The sequence below is a fragment of the Chiloscyllium punctatum genome, chromosome 48 (genome assembly GCF_047496795.1).
Source record: "Chiloscyllium punctatum isolate Juve2018m chromosome 48, sChiPun1.3, whole genome shotgun sequence".
Taxonomy (NCBI): Eukaryota; Metazoa; Chordata; class Chondrichthyes; order Orectolobiformes; family Hemiscylliidae; genus Chiloscyllium; species Chiloscyllium punctatum.
The window spans coordinates 27,968,279-27,986,295 of NC_092786.1; the positions used below are offsets into that span (position 1 = coordinate 27,968,279).

The 18,017-nt window shown below is 41.7% G+C and overlaps 1 protein-coding gene across 1 annotated transcript in view; it reads right to left on the reverse strand.

The window, feature by feature from the left end:
• Positions 1 to 5: 5 nt before the first annotated feature.
• LOC140468798 (zinc transporter ZIP1-like) overlaps positions 6 to 18,017 on the reverse strand; it is a 49,625-nt gene continuing 31,613 nt past the window's right edge. Inside the window, exon 3 of the mRNA XM_072564821.1 lies at positions 6 to 683. Coding sequence (XP_072420922.1) covers positions 6 to 683 — 678 coding nt within the window. The remainder of the gene's footprint in view (positions 684 to 18,017) is intronic.

The following is an 18,017-nucleotide window of genomic DNA, read 5'->3' on the forward strand; positions in this document are numbered from 1 at the left end:
CACTTCTAAAGTATAAAGGACAACATGGTTATTGTAGAGAAACCAAATATAATGCCCAGGAGCTTCAACAGTTGCTTATCAGTGGAATTTAGTTCGTGAGGTAAAATCTCTAAAAAGGTAACATAAATAAACGTCCCTGTAGTGATTCCTTCAAGGAGACTCTGTGCCATATCACTGTAGGTTGATTTCATTTGTGTGATTATAATGCCAATCACAATTCCCAAAGGAGACATTACTGCAAATATTATAACATACAGTACCACACGGCCTTGTGGCATATTGCTCTGTACAAGTTTCAGAGACAAGCTGAAAACAATTAAACTTTTATGAATTAAAATGGCAGCAAAAATCTGAAAAACCTTTGACTCTGACTGTTGTAGACCAATGGGCAATCCTTCAAATATAGAGTGTAAGGACAGAGAAAGGAAAAGGACAAAAGAACGAAAAGCAGGATGGGCATTAACAAGGTGAACATGGTGATCTGTTGTTTCTACACTGTTGCTGTTTATTTGTACATGGTGGCTGATGTCATCATTGCAATGGAATGTTGTTGGAGTACGGTGTGCAAGAACGGAGGTGGTCTGATGAAAATGGTCACTATGGCACTGCAGAATTATTCGCTCGATGCTGAGAACCAGGAAGAATCCAACTGCTACGACAAACTCTGGAATTGGAAAGTCCGTCTGCAAATATACAAACAAGCTGCTGTGAAGGGTTTTAGTATTGATATAATGGAGCTTTTAAGATTCTAGAAGCTTTAGAAAGCAAATTAGCAGGGATATTCACTTTTGTTTATGTTTCAAAATGAACTGAAATTCAAGCATTCTAATTGTCCTGAGGTACAGAATTTCAAAAACTGCTAATTGAAAACATCTTTCCTCATTATAAAGGAGGTAGACCTTTCAAAACCAAAACTGAAACACCCAAACACACCTCGCCCGTGATAAAGGAGTGTGAAAAATGACGTAACCTGCTTTTCTGCAACTTCCAACGATTAAAAATAAATCTCTGACACTCACTTTAAAAGCAAAGAGTAACAAATTTATCAAACTCACAAATGAACAAATTAAAACAGAATAAACCCCTAACTAATCCCAAGTAAAACAAGATTCTAATGGTATGCTTTTCCAATAAATACAAGTCTAACAAAAAAAAATTGGAATTTAGTCTCAAAATTGCAGCCAGTTTTCATGTTTTTTGGAATGTTCTGGCCTTCTCAGTCAATTCTGCCAGGAGTATTTACTAGTTGCGATGTTGGTATTGTTATTATTTAAGATGGTGCTTTAAGACAGAGGAGGCTGCGAGAGCCAGCAATTCGAGAGCTGAGGGCCATTAGCTTTGGCAGATGGCAACTAGCTTTGAAGTATTTGTCCAACTGTCCCTTTCTTTTTATACCCATGATGACATATTAATATTTCTTGCATTAGGATTGGTCCTATATTGTCAAAACCATCAATAGTTTTTTTTTGGTGCTCTGTTACTTGCGTACAGTCAAGTTGCTGCTCACAGACATCCATTTTAAAACTTTAAATCACTGAAAAAGCAGATGATCTTTTAAAGAGACCACACAAGCACTTTACAAACAAATTCTAACTTACTGCGTCCTAAATCTATAAATACTCTACCTAATTTCACAATACCTCCCACCCTTAAGAGAAAAAGGACCATTATGAAAAGATGGCTTCATTTTTAAAAACAATCTTAACTCCATTAATATAATGAGCTATGGATCCAGTAATCTAGATTTACTAATTTTATATTTTTTATATACAAACACTTACTATCTTAAGCATTTTTCTTTTAAACTTGCAATAAAGCATCCACAATATTTTCACAACCTGCAACACATGCAATCTGTACATTAAATGCTTGTAACATGAGACTCCAACAATAATCTGGGTGTTCTTGTCCTTAAATCTTTCCAGAAACAAAGAATTGTGATTGGTACACACAATCGTCTTATGCATTGTATGCAACTGTAAAAACCACCTGCTTAATTTAAAACTAGCAACACAAGATTTATCCTGTGCAGTAATACGTGAAAAATCCAGATTTTCCAGAAAATCTAGAACTTAGTTAATTATTGTTATATTTTAAGAAACAAACAACTATTTACAACTCCTTCCTCTAACCTATCTTTTACTTTGTCTTCTATAACGGTCATCTGACAAAACTCCCGATTAAGGTTTACTGAAAGCTTCAAATTTCAAAACCAGCCAGTGGTTGAATCTTCTTTATTTTTCTCTGCAGAGTTGCTCTCCAGGTCAGTGTTGATGTTTTTCTGTGCAAACTCCTCCAGACAGGTACCTCTCAATTCTGACTAACAGCCTACATCTGTTGGTCTTTTGGTAGTTCTCTCCCAACTGTTCAATTTTTCCCAGTCTTATACCCCCAAAGTTTTGGATTGTATCATTGGCTTTTAATATTGTCAATATACTAAATTCAAACTTGATTGGAGTTTGGCCCAATTCAAATTTGTTATTGTCTCTAAGCAACCAGCTACCCTAGCTGCTGGACCACGTTACATTGTACCTTATTCAGAACGCATGGTGCTGTCAGGTAGTTCTGCTAGTTTTTTTTTACTCTGAAAAGGTACAGTACACCACATGTTTAGATTAGATTAGATTAGATTAGATTACTTACAGTGTGGAAACAGGCCCTTTGGCCCAAAAAGTCCACACTGACCCTCCGAAGAGCGACCCACCCAGACCCATTCCCCTACATTTAACCCTTCACCTAACATTACGGGCAATTTAGCATAGCCAATTCACCTAACCTGCACATTTTTGGACTGTGGGAGGAAACCGGAGCACCCAGAAGAAGCCCATGGGGAGAATGTGCAAACTCCACATAGGCAGTTGCCTGAGGCAGGAATTGAACCTGGGTCTCTGGCGCTGTGAGGCAGCAGTGCTAACTAGTGTGCCACCGTGCCACTCGTTGTCTTCATAACATAATGTAAACATTAAAATATTGTAAGGCAATGATCAAATTTACTAATTAATTTCCAATACTAGAATTTATTTTCTGGTGGTAGAGTTTTTAAAAAATAATAATTGGTTTTTCAATTCCACAATCGTCTTCCTGAAACAGTTCCAGCACCTACATCACTTGCATTGATGGCAACTTCGAAGACATTCAAAAACATTGGCACTGCTAAACCTGGAGTGGTGGTTAACTCTGCTTTTAAAATTCTCAAGTGCCTCCTGGCATGGTTCTATCTACCAATTTACATTAAAACAAATCTTTTACAGGGTCACTACACTAATGTTTGGCACAAATTTCCTGTAGAATTCACGCAATCCTAAAAATCATAGCACTTCCTTCTTAAAGGATGGTTTTGGAAATTCCTCAACTGCCTTAGTCTTCACATTCCTCAGTGTCATCCACCTATTTCTGATGTGCCCAAAGAATATCACTTCTGCCATTGCAAACCTTTGTTTTTGCCAAAGAATTAAACTGAGAAGTTGTCAGGTGAATTATGGTATTGCCTTCCGTGGTTTCAAAGAGACCTGCCAAAATGCCGTGTGATATTTCCACAAATGGCTAAAGATCACCAAGATATCTAGGTAGATGGCACAATTAGTCAATCCTGCAACTCTATTCATAAACCTTTGAAAAGTGGCTAATGCGTTCTTCATTCCAAATTGATTTGGGTTACAAAAGCAGAAATTTTTGTTATCTCCATGACTTGCCAGTATCAGTGAAGTACAATTTTGTGATGCAAGTGGCTTGTCCTACTTTCCCCACACAATCCCCAGCCTTGGAATTGGGCAGGAATCACATTTGGCCAGTGTTGACCTTCCAATAATCTATGCAGAATTATCAGGTCTGGGAACCAACACCACTGGTGAGCTTCACTCACTTTGACTCATCTCTATGATGTCTTCTTGGAGCATTGCTTCCATTTTCTTCTGAACCTGTACTGCTTTGAGGGGATTAAGCCTGTGGGTGTGTTGTTTTTAACTCTTTGTCCTTCCCATTCTATTTCCACATAGGTCCTGCTAGCACTGCAAGAAGTGTTTCAATTCAGCTCTGTTCCTGAGACAGATAACTCACTACCCTATCCCATTCCTTAAGCACCTTCTCATCAGTCAATTTATTCTGAGGTATATCAAAATCCAAATCATCTGAATTTGATTCCTTACTGAGTGGCAGTAATACCCATTTCTCTGGTTCCCTTTCCCTGTCATAATAATGTTTCAGGATGTTCACATGACATACTCGATAAGAGTATGTGGTATCTTTACCAGATAATTCATCTGACATAACTTCAATTTGATAGAGATCACTAAACCCTGCTTTGAAGGGATCTCCTACCACTGGTAGCAGCACCAAAACTTACAAATTTTAGATTCCTTATCTGCTCCTTGCTTCATGTTGTCTCGCTAATTCACTGTTTAATCTTTCTCACACCTCAGATACATAATCCAACTGTGAGATTTTCAAATTCCGACCAATCAATTTGTCTTTAATTTTCAAGATTAGATTAGATTCCCAGTATGGAAACAGGTTCTTCAAGCCCAAGTCCACACCAACCCTCTGTGTCTGAGTATCAGTTCAAGTGGAGTAAACAGAGTCGATTTATTTGCAGCATCTCTAACAGCAAATATAGATTGGTTGCCTTGATTCCATCATTTGGGTGATCCTGGCAATAAGCCCTCAACATTATCTTGAGGGTCTGATGCCACCTTTCTAATGCTCCCTGGGATTCAGGATGATTTTTTAAAAAGTGTTTGATGCCTAAACTTTACATGACCTCCTTAAATAATTTGGGAGTAAAACTGGAACTTTGGTCTGACTGAATCTCCTTGGGTAGTCTGTAACAAATAAAAAAAGCAACTCCTCCACAAGCTTTTTTTCCCCCCTTGACATTCTGGAATTACCTCCGGAAACCTGGTCTATATCCATTACTGGTTCACACTTTTGATTTTAGGAAGGGGACCTACACAATTAATTATAATCTGTATTTAAAAAGTTCTTCAAATGCAGGATTGACATTAAAGGCACTGGTTCTATCACCGCCTGTGGCTTTCCCACCATCTAACATGTAGGACAGGTACAGCACAAATTCAACCACATCTTTATGTAATCCAGGCCAATAAAAATGCTTGTGTATCTTAACCGGAGTCTCCCTGATTCCTAGATGACTTCCTATAGGTAATTTGTCTGTTACCCACAATACTTCTTGTCTATATTCTACCAGCAACTCAATCTGGTGAACTTCTGTCCATTTTTCATCTGCACTAAACTGCCAAGGTCTCCATTTCCACCTTAAGATTTGATCTGGAGTACACTGATTACTTTTCCAAGTAGGATTCATAATACAAATCCTTTACAATCTCTTCCTTTTGTTGTAACTCCATTGATCTTTCAGAACTAAACACCTCTTGCCTGCTTAAGCTTTTTCTTTACCATCTCAAACAGTGTCAGCTAACTGGACCTCAACTCCTTCATCTTTCTCTTTTGTTTACACTTATGGCTGTGGGTTCTTGTCACCACAGTCCAGAAAAATTCTGGGGTATTTTTCTTTTAATTTCTTAGTTCTCTGGTTTTCTTTTAGTTTTTTTTTCCATTACAATGGCATTACTCCCACCCATGAAGCAGCCAGATCATTTCCAAGAATGAACTGTATTCCTGGAATAGCTAATTTTTCTATCACTTCCCCAGCCTTGATTGGGTTTTTTAGCCTTATCTTACACAGGGAAACTGCTTCTCCACTTATTCCACAGATTACCACGGTCAGGCTCTCTCTCAGTATTTCAGAGTGAGTAATCTTTTCATCTTGTACTATTAGAAACCAACTAGGTCCTGTAACACTCAATATTTTAACTTCTTCACCTACTCCCCTGTTCTACTCGAGTAAAACTTATTCACACAGTTGAAGTCTTTGAAAAGAAAGACTGGGTCCTCTTTCACTTTCCAGCCCATGACTAGGCTGTGCACACTCCTGCAGTTCCTTGATTTCTCTTGGGATTCCCTTCACTATTTCAACTAATCCCATTGGTTTAGCCTCTTTTACCACATTTTCACCCAGCCTTTTCTTAAGCCACCAACATTGTGACTGTCCCACTATAATGCAGTGAAAACACTGGAGATCTTTCACTTCTTTTCTACCCTCTTGGGTTTATTTCTTATATATTTACTTTTGTTTTTCATTGGAAACATCTCATTCTTTCCCAATTTCCATCCCTCACAGAAAGAAATTCCTCTCAGAATCTAGATTTTGATTTATGAACTAATGTGTACTCATCCACCATCTCTGCGGCTCTTCTCGCTATTTTACATTTCTGTTCCTCAACATGAGTTATCATTCTGAAAGTGAGCTTTTAAACTCTTCAGCAGAATAATTTAAGAGTCTCATGTGTCTCTTCTATCTTTAATGCTTTCATCCATCTATTGAAGTCACTTGTTTAATTCTTTCGAACTTGATATCAAGTCAGAGTTCTATTGTACAGAAACAGGCCCTTCTGTCCAAACTGGTCCACGGCAAGTGTCTATCCATGCTAACCCCATTTCCCTGCACTTGGATGATATTGTTCTAAACCTTTCCCATCCATCCATTTGTCCAAATGCCATTTAAAAGCGTTGCTAATGTACCCACCTCAAAACACTTCTGCTAGCACCTCATTCCATTTGCATAAAAGGCTTCTACATCTTTTTTTCATCAGGTTTTGAAAATGTTTTGCTATATTTGTATATATCCTACCAGGCTGTTGGCTATGATGGGTTTGCTCATCATCACAATCCTCACTAACCTTACCTTCTACCTTCACCTCCATCCTTTTAAGTCTACTCTTCTGTCTAATTGGCAACTTCTGAAGTCCAAATTTTCTCCCTTTCTTATGCTAGGGCCTTCCTCATTTTCTTTTCATTCTGCCAGAGCAATTCTTTTTCCTCGGCCCCCTGCTTTTAACTACAATTCAGACTGTTTCAGTTCCATTTCAAGCTGCTGCAGCTGCAATCGAATACTAGCCATTCCAAAGATTCCGATGGCATTTCCAGCAAATTTCAATGTCGAGCTATTGCTGCAATTACTTCTCCTTTTCTCACAGGTGAAGGTATTCTTAACTCCAGCTTGTCTGCCAATTCCAACAGCTTTACCTTGCTCAACTTTCATAAGACCCCCAAAGTCACTTCTTCCACTGCCAGAAAATGCTCGGTAACTGGAAGAGGCATTACTACACAAAGCACTGTTTAAACCAAAAATTCAACACCCAAACCAAAAGATGCAGAACACGTCCCACTCGCCACCTTTGAGTCCAACAACCTGAAACTCAAAATTAGATGTATAAAATGATCCAGACAATTATAAAGCAGAGGTTGATCCACCCCCCCCTCCAAAAAAAACACAAGGAGTACCTCACCCCATAGTCCGTTAAAAAGGAGTGTGAAAAAATGGCATAACCTACTTGCCAGCAACCTCCAGTGATTAAATAACATATCGAACACTCACTAAAAATCAACAAGTAACAATTTAACTCTTAACAGTGAGCAAATTAACTAAACTTAAACAGAATAAACCCCTAACTATTCCCAAATAAAGCAAGATTCTAATGGTATGTTTTTCCAATAAATACAATCTAACTCAAAAAATAGAACTTAGTGTCTCGAAATTGCAGCTAGTTTAAATCTTCTGGAATGTTCTGGCCTTCTCCAATTCTGCCAGGAATATTTACTAGTTGTGATGTTGGTATTGTTATTTAGATGGTGCTTTCTCTATGACAGAGAGGCAGCTGAGAGAGCAGAGCGCCATTAGCTTTGACAGCTAGTTCTGGTAACTTTGTTCGATTGCCTCCTTTTCATACCCATGACAACATATCAATATTTCTTACAATAGGATTGGTCCTATATCGTCAAAACCATCAGACTTAATTTTAAATAGGATTTTAAGTGTCTAAAGTACCTGGTTCAAGTTGATTGGCTAAATTCAAAAGCCTGTTGTGTTAGTAAAAACTGCCAATTGGCCTTTAACTGGACAGCCTTTTGAGAGAAAGGTTTTGATCTGGGTGTACTCTGTTCTACAAGCTTTCAAACTGCTGCTTAGAGACATTTTAAAAATCTCAAAGCACAACAAAAACACTGATCTTTTAAAGGACCTTGCAATTCTTTCCTCCCTAGCACTTTACTAACACCAAATTCTAACTTCCTGCCTCCCAGCCTACAAGTATTGTACTCAACTTCACAACTCATTGACATCAATTTGCAATTCTCCTTATGAAAATAAGAACTATGAACTTTAATTTGAGACTATGACCAAAGGAAACAGCTCTTAGGCATTAACTCTGGCAAACCCTCAACAAGAGAAATAAATATTTTAAAAGATGACTTAATTCAACTGCTAAATTCCTGAGAAAAAAAGGCCTGTTCTATATTGTACCTTGAATAGAATAATGTTCAAGATTAGGAATCAATCCAATAAAGTTCTATTGCACAAAGTAAAAGCAAATATATTCCTTCTTTAAGCTAGGAGACTAAAAATGTACTTCAGCTAAGTGTTTTTTTAAATTCTAATTTTTAAAAACACTACAGAAGTGAGCAGCATGGGTTTGTTTCATTAAGATCTTTCTTTAAAGATTTTTTGAAAAGCAAAAAACATATTTTGCAGCAGCACTGGGAGCAGTGAGACCAAGGGGCTGCAAAGATTCAGTTATTAAAGGATTAGTTTATCTCATGAATGGGTAGAGCAGGAGTGAACACAGGACTACGGAGTAAGTAAGGTAATATATTTGGATGGTTGCTTTACCTGAAACACTACTGAGGTAGTATCTCCCACCCATCCTCATGCACCAATTTGGTAAGGTTACTAGTTTTTTTTTCCCCAAATAGTCTCTTTGGGAATTCAGAATAGTGGGTATGTTAAGGCAGTTGCATGCTCCTCCTGTAGGAGGTGGAAGGTAAAAGGTCACCACTAGTGTCCCCACTGACTTCATCAGGAAGTACACCCAACTCCAGCTCCTCAGAAACCATGTTAGTGAACTGGAACTGGATGAACTTCAGATTATTTGGGAGGTGGAGGGGGTAATTGAGAGGAGGTACAGGGAGGGAGTCTCACCTCAGGTACAGGTGAAAGATAGATGGGTTACAATCAGGGGACAGAAAAGGAACAGGCAGAACATGCAGGGTTCCCCTGTGGCCATTCCCCTCAATAATAAGTTTTGGATTCTGTTGGACAACCTACCAGGGGAAAGCCATGGTGGCCAGGTCTCTGGCAGTGAGACCGGCTCTGTGGTTCGGAAGGGAAGGTCGATTTGTGGGGGGGGGGGGGGGGGGGGTGTGGGGTGAAGACTAGAGAAGCGCTGGTGGTAGGAGACTCAATAGTTAGGGGAAAATAAAAAGGTGATTCAGTGATCATAAACAGGACTCCCAGAAGGTGCCAGGGTCCAGGATGTCTCTGATACAGCCCTTAAGATTCTGAAGGGTGAGCAGCCAGAAGTCATAGTGCACATTGGTGCCAATGACATAGGTCCTCATTCCTTCACCAAGCTACGCCTCAGGGAGTTAGGTCGGAAGCTAAAAAGCAGGACAAGCAGAGGTGTAATCTCAGGATTACTACCGGTGCCACGTACTTGAGGTGAGGAAGGGAGTTAATGCAACTAAACATGGCTCCAGGGCTGGTGCAGGAGGGAGGGCTTCAGATACAAAGATCACCTGGAGAAGGTGAGACAAGTACATGAAGGCTGGGTTGCACTTAAACTGGAGGTCACCAATGTCCTGGGTGGGAGATTTGCTAGAGTACTTAAGGGGGTTTAAAATAGTTTGGCAGGGGGATGGGAACCAGCACTACAGGGTAGTTGAATGGGCACAAAGAATGGCGAGTCTGTCAGGAAGGTGATACAGTTGATAGGGCAAAGGGACCAGTTAACGTGTATCTGTTTCAATGCAAGCAGAGTCAGAAATAACTGATTAACTTACAGCATGGATCAGTAATTGGAACTATGATGTTATGGCAATAACAGAGATGTGGATTTCACAGGGGCAGGTACAGTTGCTGGATGGTCCAGGGTTTAGATCTTTTAAAACACCGAGGGCCGGGAGGTAGTAGCATTGTTTGAGAGTGCATCACAGCTGCAGAAAAGGTGGTGGTTGAGGAGGGTTTGTCTACTGAGTCAACATGGCTGGAAGTCAGTAACAGGAAAGCAGTCACTTTATTGGGTGCTTTCGAAAGAACCCCCACCTCCCCCCCAATAGCAACAGAGGACATGGAAGAACAGATTGGACAGCAGATCTTGGAAAGGTGCAGATGTAATAGAGTTGTTGGTATGGGTGTCTTCAACTTCTCTAATATTGCTTGGATCCTCCTTAGTGCAGATAGTCTGGATGGAGTAGATTTTGTCAGGTGTTCAGGAAGGATTCCTGACTCAATACATAGATAGGCTGATTTGGTCGCAATTTAGTTTTTGTTCTAGGCAATGAGCCAGTCCAGGTGTGAGATCTGTCAGTGGGACAGCAATTCGGTGACAGTGACCACAACTGCCTCACCTTTACCATAGTGAGGGAGGGTGATAGGAATAGACAGTATGGGAAGGTATTTAATTGAGGGAGGGGAGAGAAAATTATACTGCTATTAGACAGGAGCTGTGGAGTATAACTTGGGAACAATTATTATACAGGAAATGTAAAAATATGTGGAGGCTATTTAAGGTGCATTGATAGTGAGTCTTGGATAACTTTGTCCCACTGAGACAGGCAAGGAATGGTAAAGTGGAATGGTAAACAAGAAGAGCTAGTTGTCAAGAGGAAGAAGGAAGCTTAAGAAGGATCTACCATAGCTTTAGAAGCTTAACAGGGTAGCTAGGAACGAAGTCAAAAATGGACTGAGCACTAGGAGGGAGCAGGAAAAGCCTTGGTGAGAAGGATTAGGGAAAACCCAAAAGACATTCTAACACATATGTGACAAATAAGTTAATGATCAAAGGGAGGTTCGGGCTGATCAGGGATAATGGAAGGAACTTGTGCCTGAAGTTTGAAGAGGTAGGGGAGGCCCTAAATGAGTTTTTTTACTTTGGTATTCATGAGAGAGGGGGACCTTGCTGATAGTGAGAACATCATGGACAAGGTTAACAGGCTTGAATATTAAATGGACATGTTGAAGCATCAAATAGATAAGTCCCCAGGACTGGAGCAGATATATCCAAGGTTACTACAGGAAGCAAGGAATGAGATTGCTGCGCCTCTGGCAATGATCTTTGCATCCACACTCTCCATGGGAATAGTACCCGATGATGATTGGAGGGAGATGAATATTGTTCCTCTATTCAAGAAAGGCAAGAAGGAAATCCCTGGGAAATACAGACCAGTTGGTCTTATATTTGTGGTAAGCAAGGTACTGGAAAGGATTTGAAGATAAGATTTTCAGACAGAATCGTCATCTCTGGGTTGTTGCCGGTGCCACGTGACAGTGAGGCAAAGAATAGGGAGAGAGTGCAGTTGAACACGTGGCTGCAAGGATGGTGTAGGAGGGAGGGCTTCCAATATTTGGACAATTGGACTGCATTCTGGGGAAGGTGGGACCTGTATAAACAGGACGGGTTGCACCTGAACCAGAAGGGCACCAATATCCTGGGGGGGTAGGTTTGCTAGCACTCTTCGGGGGGGTTTAAACTAATTTGGCAGGGGGATGGGATCCGGACTTGTAGTCCAGCAAGTAAGCTAGCTGTGTGTCAGGATGCCCAAGACTGTAGGGAGGCTGTGGAGAAGGTAGCATTGACAGGGACTACTTGCGGACGCAGAGATGGGCTCAAGTGCGTATACTTCAACGCAAGGAGTATCAGAAATAAGGTGGGTGAACTTAAGGCGTGGATCGGTACCTGGGACTACGATGTTGTGGCCATCACGGAAACATGGATAGATGAGGGACAGGAATGGCTGTTGGAGGTTCCTGGTTACAGATGTTTCAGTAAGATTAGGGAGGGTGGTAAAAAAGGAGGGGGGGGTGGCATTGCTAATTAGAAATGGTATAACGGCTGCAGAAAGGAAGTTTGAGGGGGATCTGCCTCTGGAGGGAGTATGAGCTGAAGTCAGAAATAGGAAAGGTGCAGTCACCTTGTTGGGTGTTTACTATAGGCCCCCCAATAGCAGCAGAGATGTGGAGAAACAGATTGGGAAACAGATTTTGGAAAGGTGCAGAAGCCACAGTCGTAGTCATGGGCGACTTCAACTTCCCAAATATTGATTGGAAGCTCTTTAGATCAAGTAGATTGGATGGGGCGGTGTTTGTGCAGTGTGTCCAGGAAGCTTTTCTAACGCAGTATGTAGAGTGTCCAACCAGAGGGGAGGCCATATTGGATTTGGTACTCGGTAATGAACCAGGACAACTGGTGGGCTTGTTAGTGGGTGAACATTTTGGTGATGGTGACCACAATTCTGTGACTTTCACCTTGGTTATGGAGAGAGATAGGTGCGCACAACAAGGAAGATTTTACAATTGGGGGAAGGGAAATTACGATGCTGTAAGACAGGATTTGAGGAGCATACGTTGGGAGCATAGGCTGTCAGGGAAGGATGTGGTGGAAATGTGGAACTTTTTCAAGGAGCAGATACGACGTGTCCTTGATATGTATGTACCGATCAGGCAGGAAAGAAATGGTCGTGTGAGGGAGCCTTGGTTGACGAGGGAGGTTGAATGTCTAGTAAAGAGGAAGAAGGAGGCTTACATAAGGTTGAGGAAACAGGGTTCAGACAGAGCAGTGGAGGGATACAGGATAGCCAGAAGGGACCTGAAGAAAGGGATTAGGAGAGCTAAGAGAGGGCATGAAAAATCCTTGGCGGATAGGATCAAGGATAACCCCAAGGCATTCTATGCGTATGTGAGAAACCTGAGAATGACGAGAACGAGGGTAGGTCCGATCAAGGACAGTAGTGGGAGACTGTGTATTGAGTCGGAAGAGATAGGAGAGGTCTTGAACAAGTACTTCTCTTCAGTATTTACGAACGAGAGGGACTGTATTGTTGAAGAGGAGAGTGTGAAACGGACTGATAAGCTAGAAGAGATACCTGTTAGGAAGGAAGATGTGTTGGACATTTTGAACAACTTGAGGATAGACAAGTCCCCCGGGCCTGACGGGATATATCCTAGGATTATGTGGGAAGCAAGAGAGGAAATTGCAGTACCGTTGGCAATGATCTTCTCGTCTTCACTGGCAACGGGGGTGGTACCAGGGGACTGGAGAGTAGCGAATGTTGTGCCCCTGTTCAAAAAAGGGAATAGGGATAACCCCGGGAATTACAGGCCAGTTAGTCTTACTTCTGTGGTAGGCAAAGTAATGGAAAGGGTACTGAGGGATAGGATTTACGAGTATCTGGAAAGACACTGCTTGATTAGGGACAGCCAGCACGGATTTGTGAAGGGTAGGTCTTGCCTTACAAGTCTTATTGAATTCTTCGAGGAGGTGACCAAGCATGTGGATGAGGGTAGAGCAGTGGATGTAGTGTACATGGATTTTAGTAAGGCATTTGATAAAGTTCCCCATGGTAGGCTTATGCAGAAAGTCAGGAGGCATGGGATAGAGGGAAATTTGGCCAATTGGATAGAAAACTGGCTAACCGGTCGAAGTCAGAGAGTGGTGGTAGATGGTAAATATTCAGCTTGGAGCCCAGTTACAAGTGGAGTTCCGCAGGGTTCAGTTCTGGGTCCTCTGCTGTTTGTAATTTTTATTAATGACTTAGATGAGGGAGTCGAAGGGTGGGTCAGTAAATTTGCAGATGATATGAAGATAGGTGGAGTTGTGGACAGTGAGGAGGGCTGTTGTCGGCTGCAGAGGGACTTAGATATGATGCAGAGCTGGGCTGAGGAGTGGCAGATGGAGTTCAACCCTGCCAAGTGTGAGGTTGTCCATTTTGGAAGAACAAATAAGAATGCGGAATACAGGGTTAATGGTAGGGTTCTTAGTCAGGCGGAGGAACAGAGGGATCTTGGGGTCTATGTACATAGATCTTTGAAGGTTGCCACTCAGGTGGATAGAGTTTGTAAGAAGGCCTATGGAGTATTATCGTTCATTAGCAGAGGGATTGAATTCAAGAGTCGTGAAGTGATGTTGCAGCTGTACAGGACTTTGGTTAGGCCACAGTTGGAGTACTGTGTGCAGTTCTGGTCGCCTCACTTTAGGAAAGATGTGGAAGCTTTGGAGAGGGTGCAGAGAAGATTTACCAGGATGTTGCCTGGAATGGAGAGTAGGTCGTACGAGGATAGGTTGAGAGTTCTCGGCCTTTTCTCGTTGGAACGGCGAAGGATGAGGGGTGACTTGATAGAGGTTTATAAGATGATCAGAGGAATAGATAGAGTAGACAGTCAGAAACTTTTTCCCCAGGTACAACAGAGTGTTACAAGGGGACATAAATTTAAGGTGAAGGGTGGAAGGTATAGGGGAGATGTCAGGGGTGGGTTCTTTACCCAGAGAGTGGTGGGGACATGGAATGCGCTGCCCGTGGGAGTGGTAGAGGCAGAATCATTGGCGACCTTTAAGCGGCATTTGGATAGGTACATGGATGGGTGCTTCATCTAGGTTAGAAGTTCGGCACAACATCGTGGGCCGAGGGGCCTGTTCTGTGCTGTATTGTTCTATGTTCTATGTTCTATTTGACTGTTTGGAAAAAGTTTGATTAAAGATGGTCAGCATTGCTTTGGAGGGAGCAGGTCATGCCTCACAAGCCTTGAGTTCTTTGAGGGCGTGACAGGACCAGTAGACGAAGGTCAAGTAGTGGGATGTGGTGTACATGGATTTCAGTAAGGCATTTGATAAGGTTTCCCACGGTAGGCTCATTCAGAAAGTTTGGAGGTATGTGATACAGGGAAGTTTGGCCGTCTGGATACAGAATTAGCTGGCTGAAAGACAACAGCGAGTGGTAGTGGATGGGCTGCACTCTTTGTAGTTTTTATAAATGACTTGGATGAAGAAGTGGAAGTATGAGTTAGTAAGTTTGATGACACAAAGGTTGGTGGGTTGTAGGTAGTGTTGTAGGTTACAACATGACTGACTGACATGATCTGACAAGTGGCAGATGGAGTTCAACCTGGATAAATGCGAAGTGATTCATTTTGGAAGGCTGAATTTGAATGCTGGATACAGGGTTAAAGACAGGATTATTTTTAGTGTGCAGGAACAGTGGGATCTTGGGGTCCACATACATAAATCCCCCAAAGTTGTTCCCCCCCCCCGCCGCCCCAAAGTTGATTGGATTGTTAAGAAGGCATATGGTATTTTGGCTTGGTATTGAGTTTAAGAGCAGTGAGGTTTTGCTACAGTTTTATAAAACCCTGGTTAGACCACAATGGAATATTATGTCCAGTTCTGGTCGCCTCTTGTAAGGAAGGATGTAGATGCTTTAGACAAGGTGCAGAGGAGATTTACCAGTATGCTGGACTGGAGGGCTTGTCTTATGAAGAGAGATCGAGTGAGCTTGCACTTTTCACACTGGAGAGAAGAAGAAAGAGAGGTGACTTGATAGAGGTGTACAAGGTAGTGAGAGGCATAAATAGAGTAGATAGCCGGAGACTTTTCTCCAGACCAGAAGCAGCAGTCACAAGGGGTCATAATTTTAAGGTGATTGGAGGAAGATAGAGGGGAGGTGTCAGAGGTAGATTATTTATACAGAGAGTGGTGGGTGTGTGGAACGCAATCTGGAGTGGTAGTAGAGTCAGAGACATTAAGGGCATTTAAGCAACTGCTGGACAAGTACCTGTATAGCAATAAATTGAGGGGTGTGTAGGTTAGGTTGATCTTAGATCAAGATAAATGCTCAGAACAACATAGTGGGCCCCAAGTGTATGCTCCACATTCACAAAGTGTTTTTAAAGCAGTAAAATGTGCAATTTTCTGGGTTTGTAGATTGTTCAGGTACAAAGATGGTTTTTCATAAAGTGACATACCATTCCTGTCAGTTGTGGGAGATTAAGGAGAATTTCAGTGTTACTGAAAATAATGTCTGTAGCAAGTGTGTTTGGTTGCAAGTCTAATTGGATTGCTTGGAGAGGCAGGTTGTGGCTATCCCTAACCCAAACAAGCATGCTGTTCTAGAAAATATAGGGGTGATGGACTCAGGGGAATGTAGCACTGACAGCCAAGTTTCTGGTTCTACTGGTCTGTAGCAAGGGGTATGTCAGTTTCTAAATGATCAGTTACACACCACAGTTAGTTCCGATATAACGCCACAGTTACATTTCCATGCAATCTCATGCTATAGAAAACCACACTATGGGAACATGCTATGGAAAATCATGTTGCAGAAGATCACCAGACCAATTTAGTAAAAAGTTTCCGTAATTTAAACATAATTTAATCCATAAAAGTGTCCATAATTCAATCGTATTATAATCAATTTCCATTTACAAATACATGTTATACCCAAATACACTATAGGGGAGTCTCTAGTCAGAGGCACAGATGCACTTTTCTGAAGCTGACAACAAGATATCAAAATGATGTGTTCCCTCCCTGGTATCAGGTTCAGAAATGTTTGGGGGGCTGCAGAATACTCTTAAAAAGGGCAGGTCTCTGTAGACATTGGAACCAATGACATTAGAAGAGAAAAGGACAGGGTTCTGAGGAAAGAACATAGGAAATTAGGCAGAAGATTTAAAAAGTCAGTCCTGGAGGGTAGTAATATCTGAATTACTCCTGGTGCCACAAAAGTAGAAATAGGAAGATAGAGTGTGGCTGAGGAGTTGATGTAAGGGAGAAGGATACACATTTTTGATCATTGAAATTTCTTCTGGGGTAGAAGTGACTTGAACAAGGACAGGTTGCACTTGAGTTTGAAGGGGCCAATATACTGACAGGGAGATTTCCGAGATGTTCTCTGGAAGATTTAAATTATTGGCTAGGGAGGGGGGAGTTGGCAGAGGAGCAGAGAGCGCAATTGAAATGTGGAGGAGCGTATTCAAGCAATAGCTACTGTGGATCCTCGATAAGAACGAAGAACAAGAAGAAAATTACAGAAAAGGAACAGACCCTTTAGCTCTCCAAGCCTGCACCAATCCAGCCTATTTTCTAAGGATCTCTATCTCTTTGCCTGCCCCCCACCTACCATTCACGTATCTGTCTAGGTACATATTAAATGACGCTATTGTTCCTGCCTCTACCACCTCTGCTGACAACACGTTCCAGACCCTTACCATCCTCTGCATAAAGGACATTCCATGTATATCTCCCCTAAAACTTTCCCCTCTCACTTTGAACTCGTGACCCCTAATAATTGAGTTCCACACTCTGTGGAAAAAGCTTCTTGCTCTACACTCTGTCTGTACCTCATGATTTTATAGACCTTAACCAGGTTCCCCACTCAACCTCCGTCTTTCTAATGGAAATAATCCTAATCTAAAATCAACCTCTCTTCACAACTAGCACCCTCCATACCAGCTAACATCCCAGTGAACCTTCTCTGTACCCTCTCCAAAGCATTCACTTCGTTCCGGTAATGTGGTGACCAGAACTGTACGCAGTATTCCAAATGCGGCCCAACCAAAGTCCTATACAACTGTAACATAACCTGCTAATTCTTATACTTAATATCCCATCCAATGAAGGACAACATGCCGTATGCCTTCTTGACCACTTTACTGACCCGTGTTGCCACTTTCAGGGAACAATGGACTTGAACACCCAGATCTCTTTGTGCATCAATCTTCCCCAGACCTCTTCCATTTACTGCATAGTTGGATCTTCCAAAATTGCATCACCTCGCATTTGCCGGAATTGAACTCCACCTACCATTTCTCTGCCCATCTCTCCAATCTATATTCTGCTGTGTTCTCTGACAATCCCCTTCACTATCTGCTAGTCCACCAATCTTGGGGTCATCTGCAAACCTGTAAATATGTACCTGTCAGGCAGGGAGGAAGTTGTTGAGTGAGAGAGACATGGTTTACTAAGGAAGTTGAATCTCTCATCAAAGGGAAGGAGGCAGCTTATGTTAGAATGAGATGTGATGGCTCAGTTAGGGTGCTTGAGAATTACAAGTTAGCCAGGAAAGACCTAAAAAGAGAGTGTTAAGAAGAGCCAGAAGGGGACATGAGAAGTCAT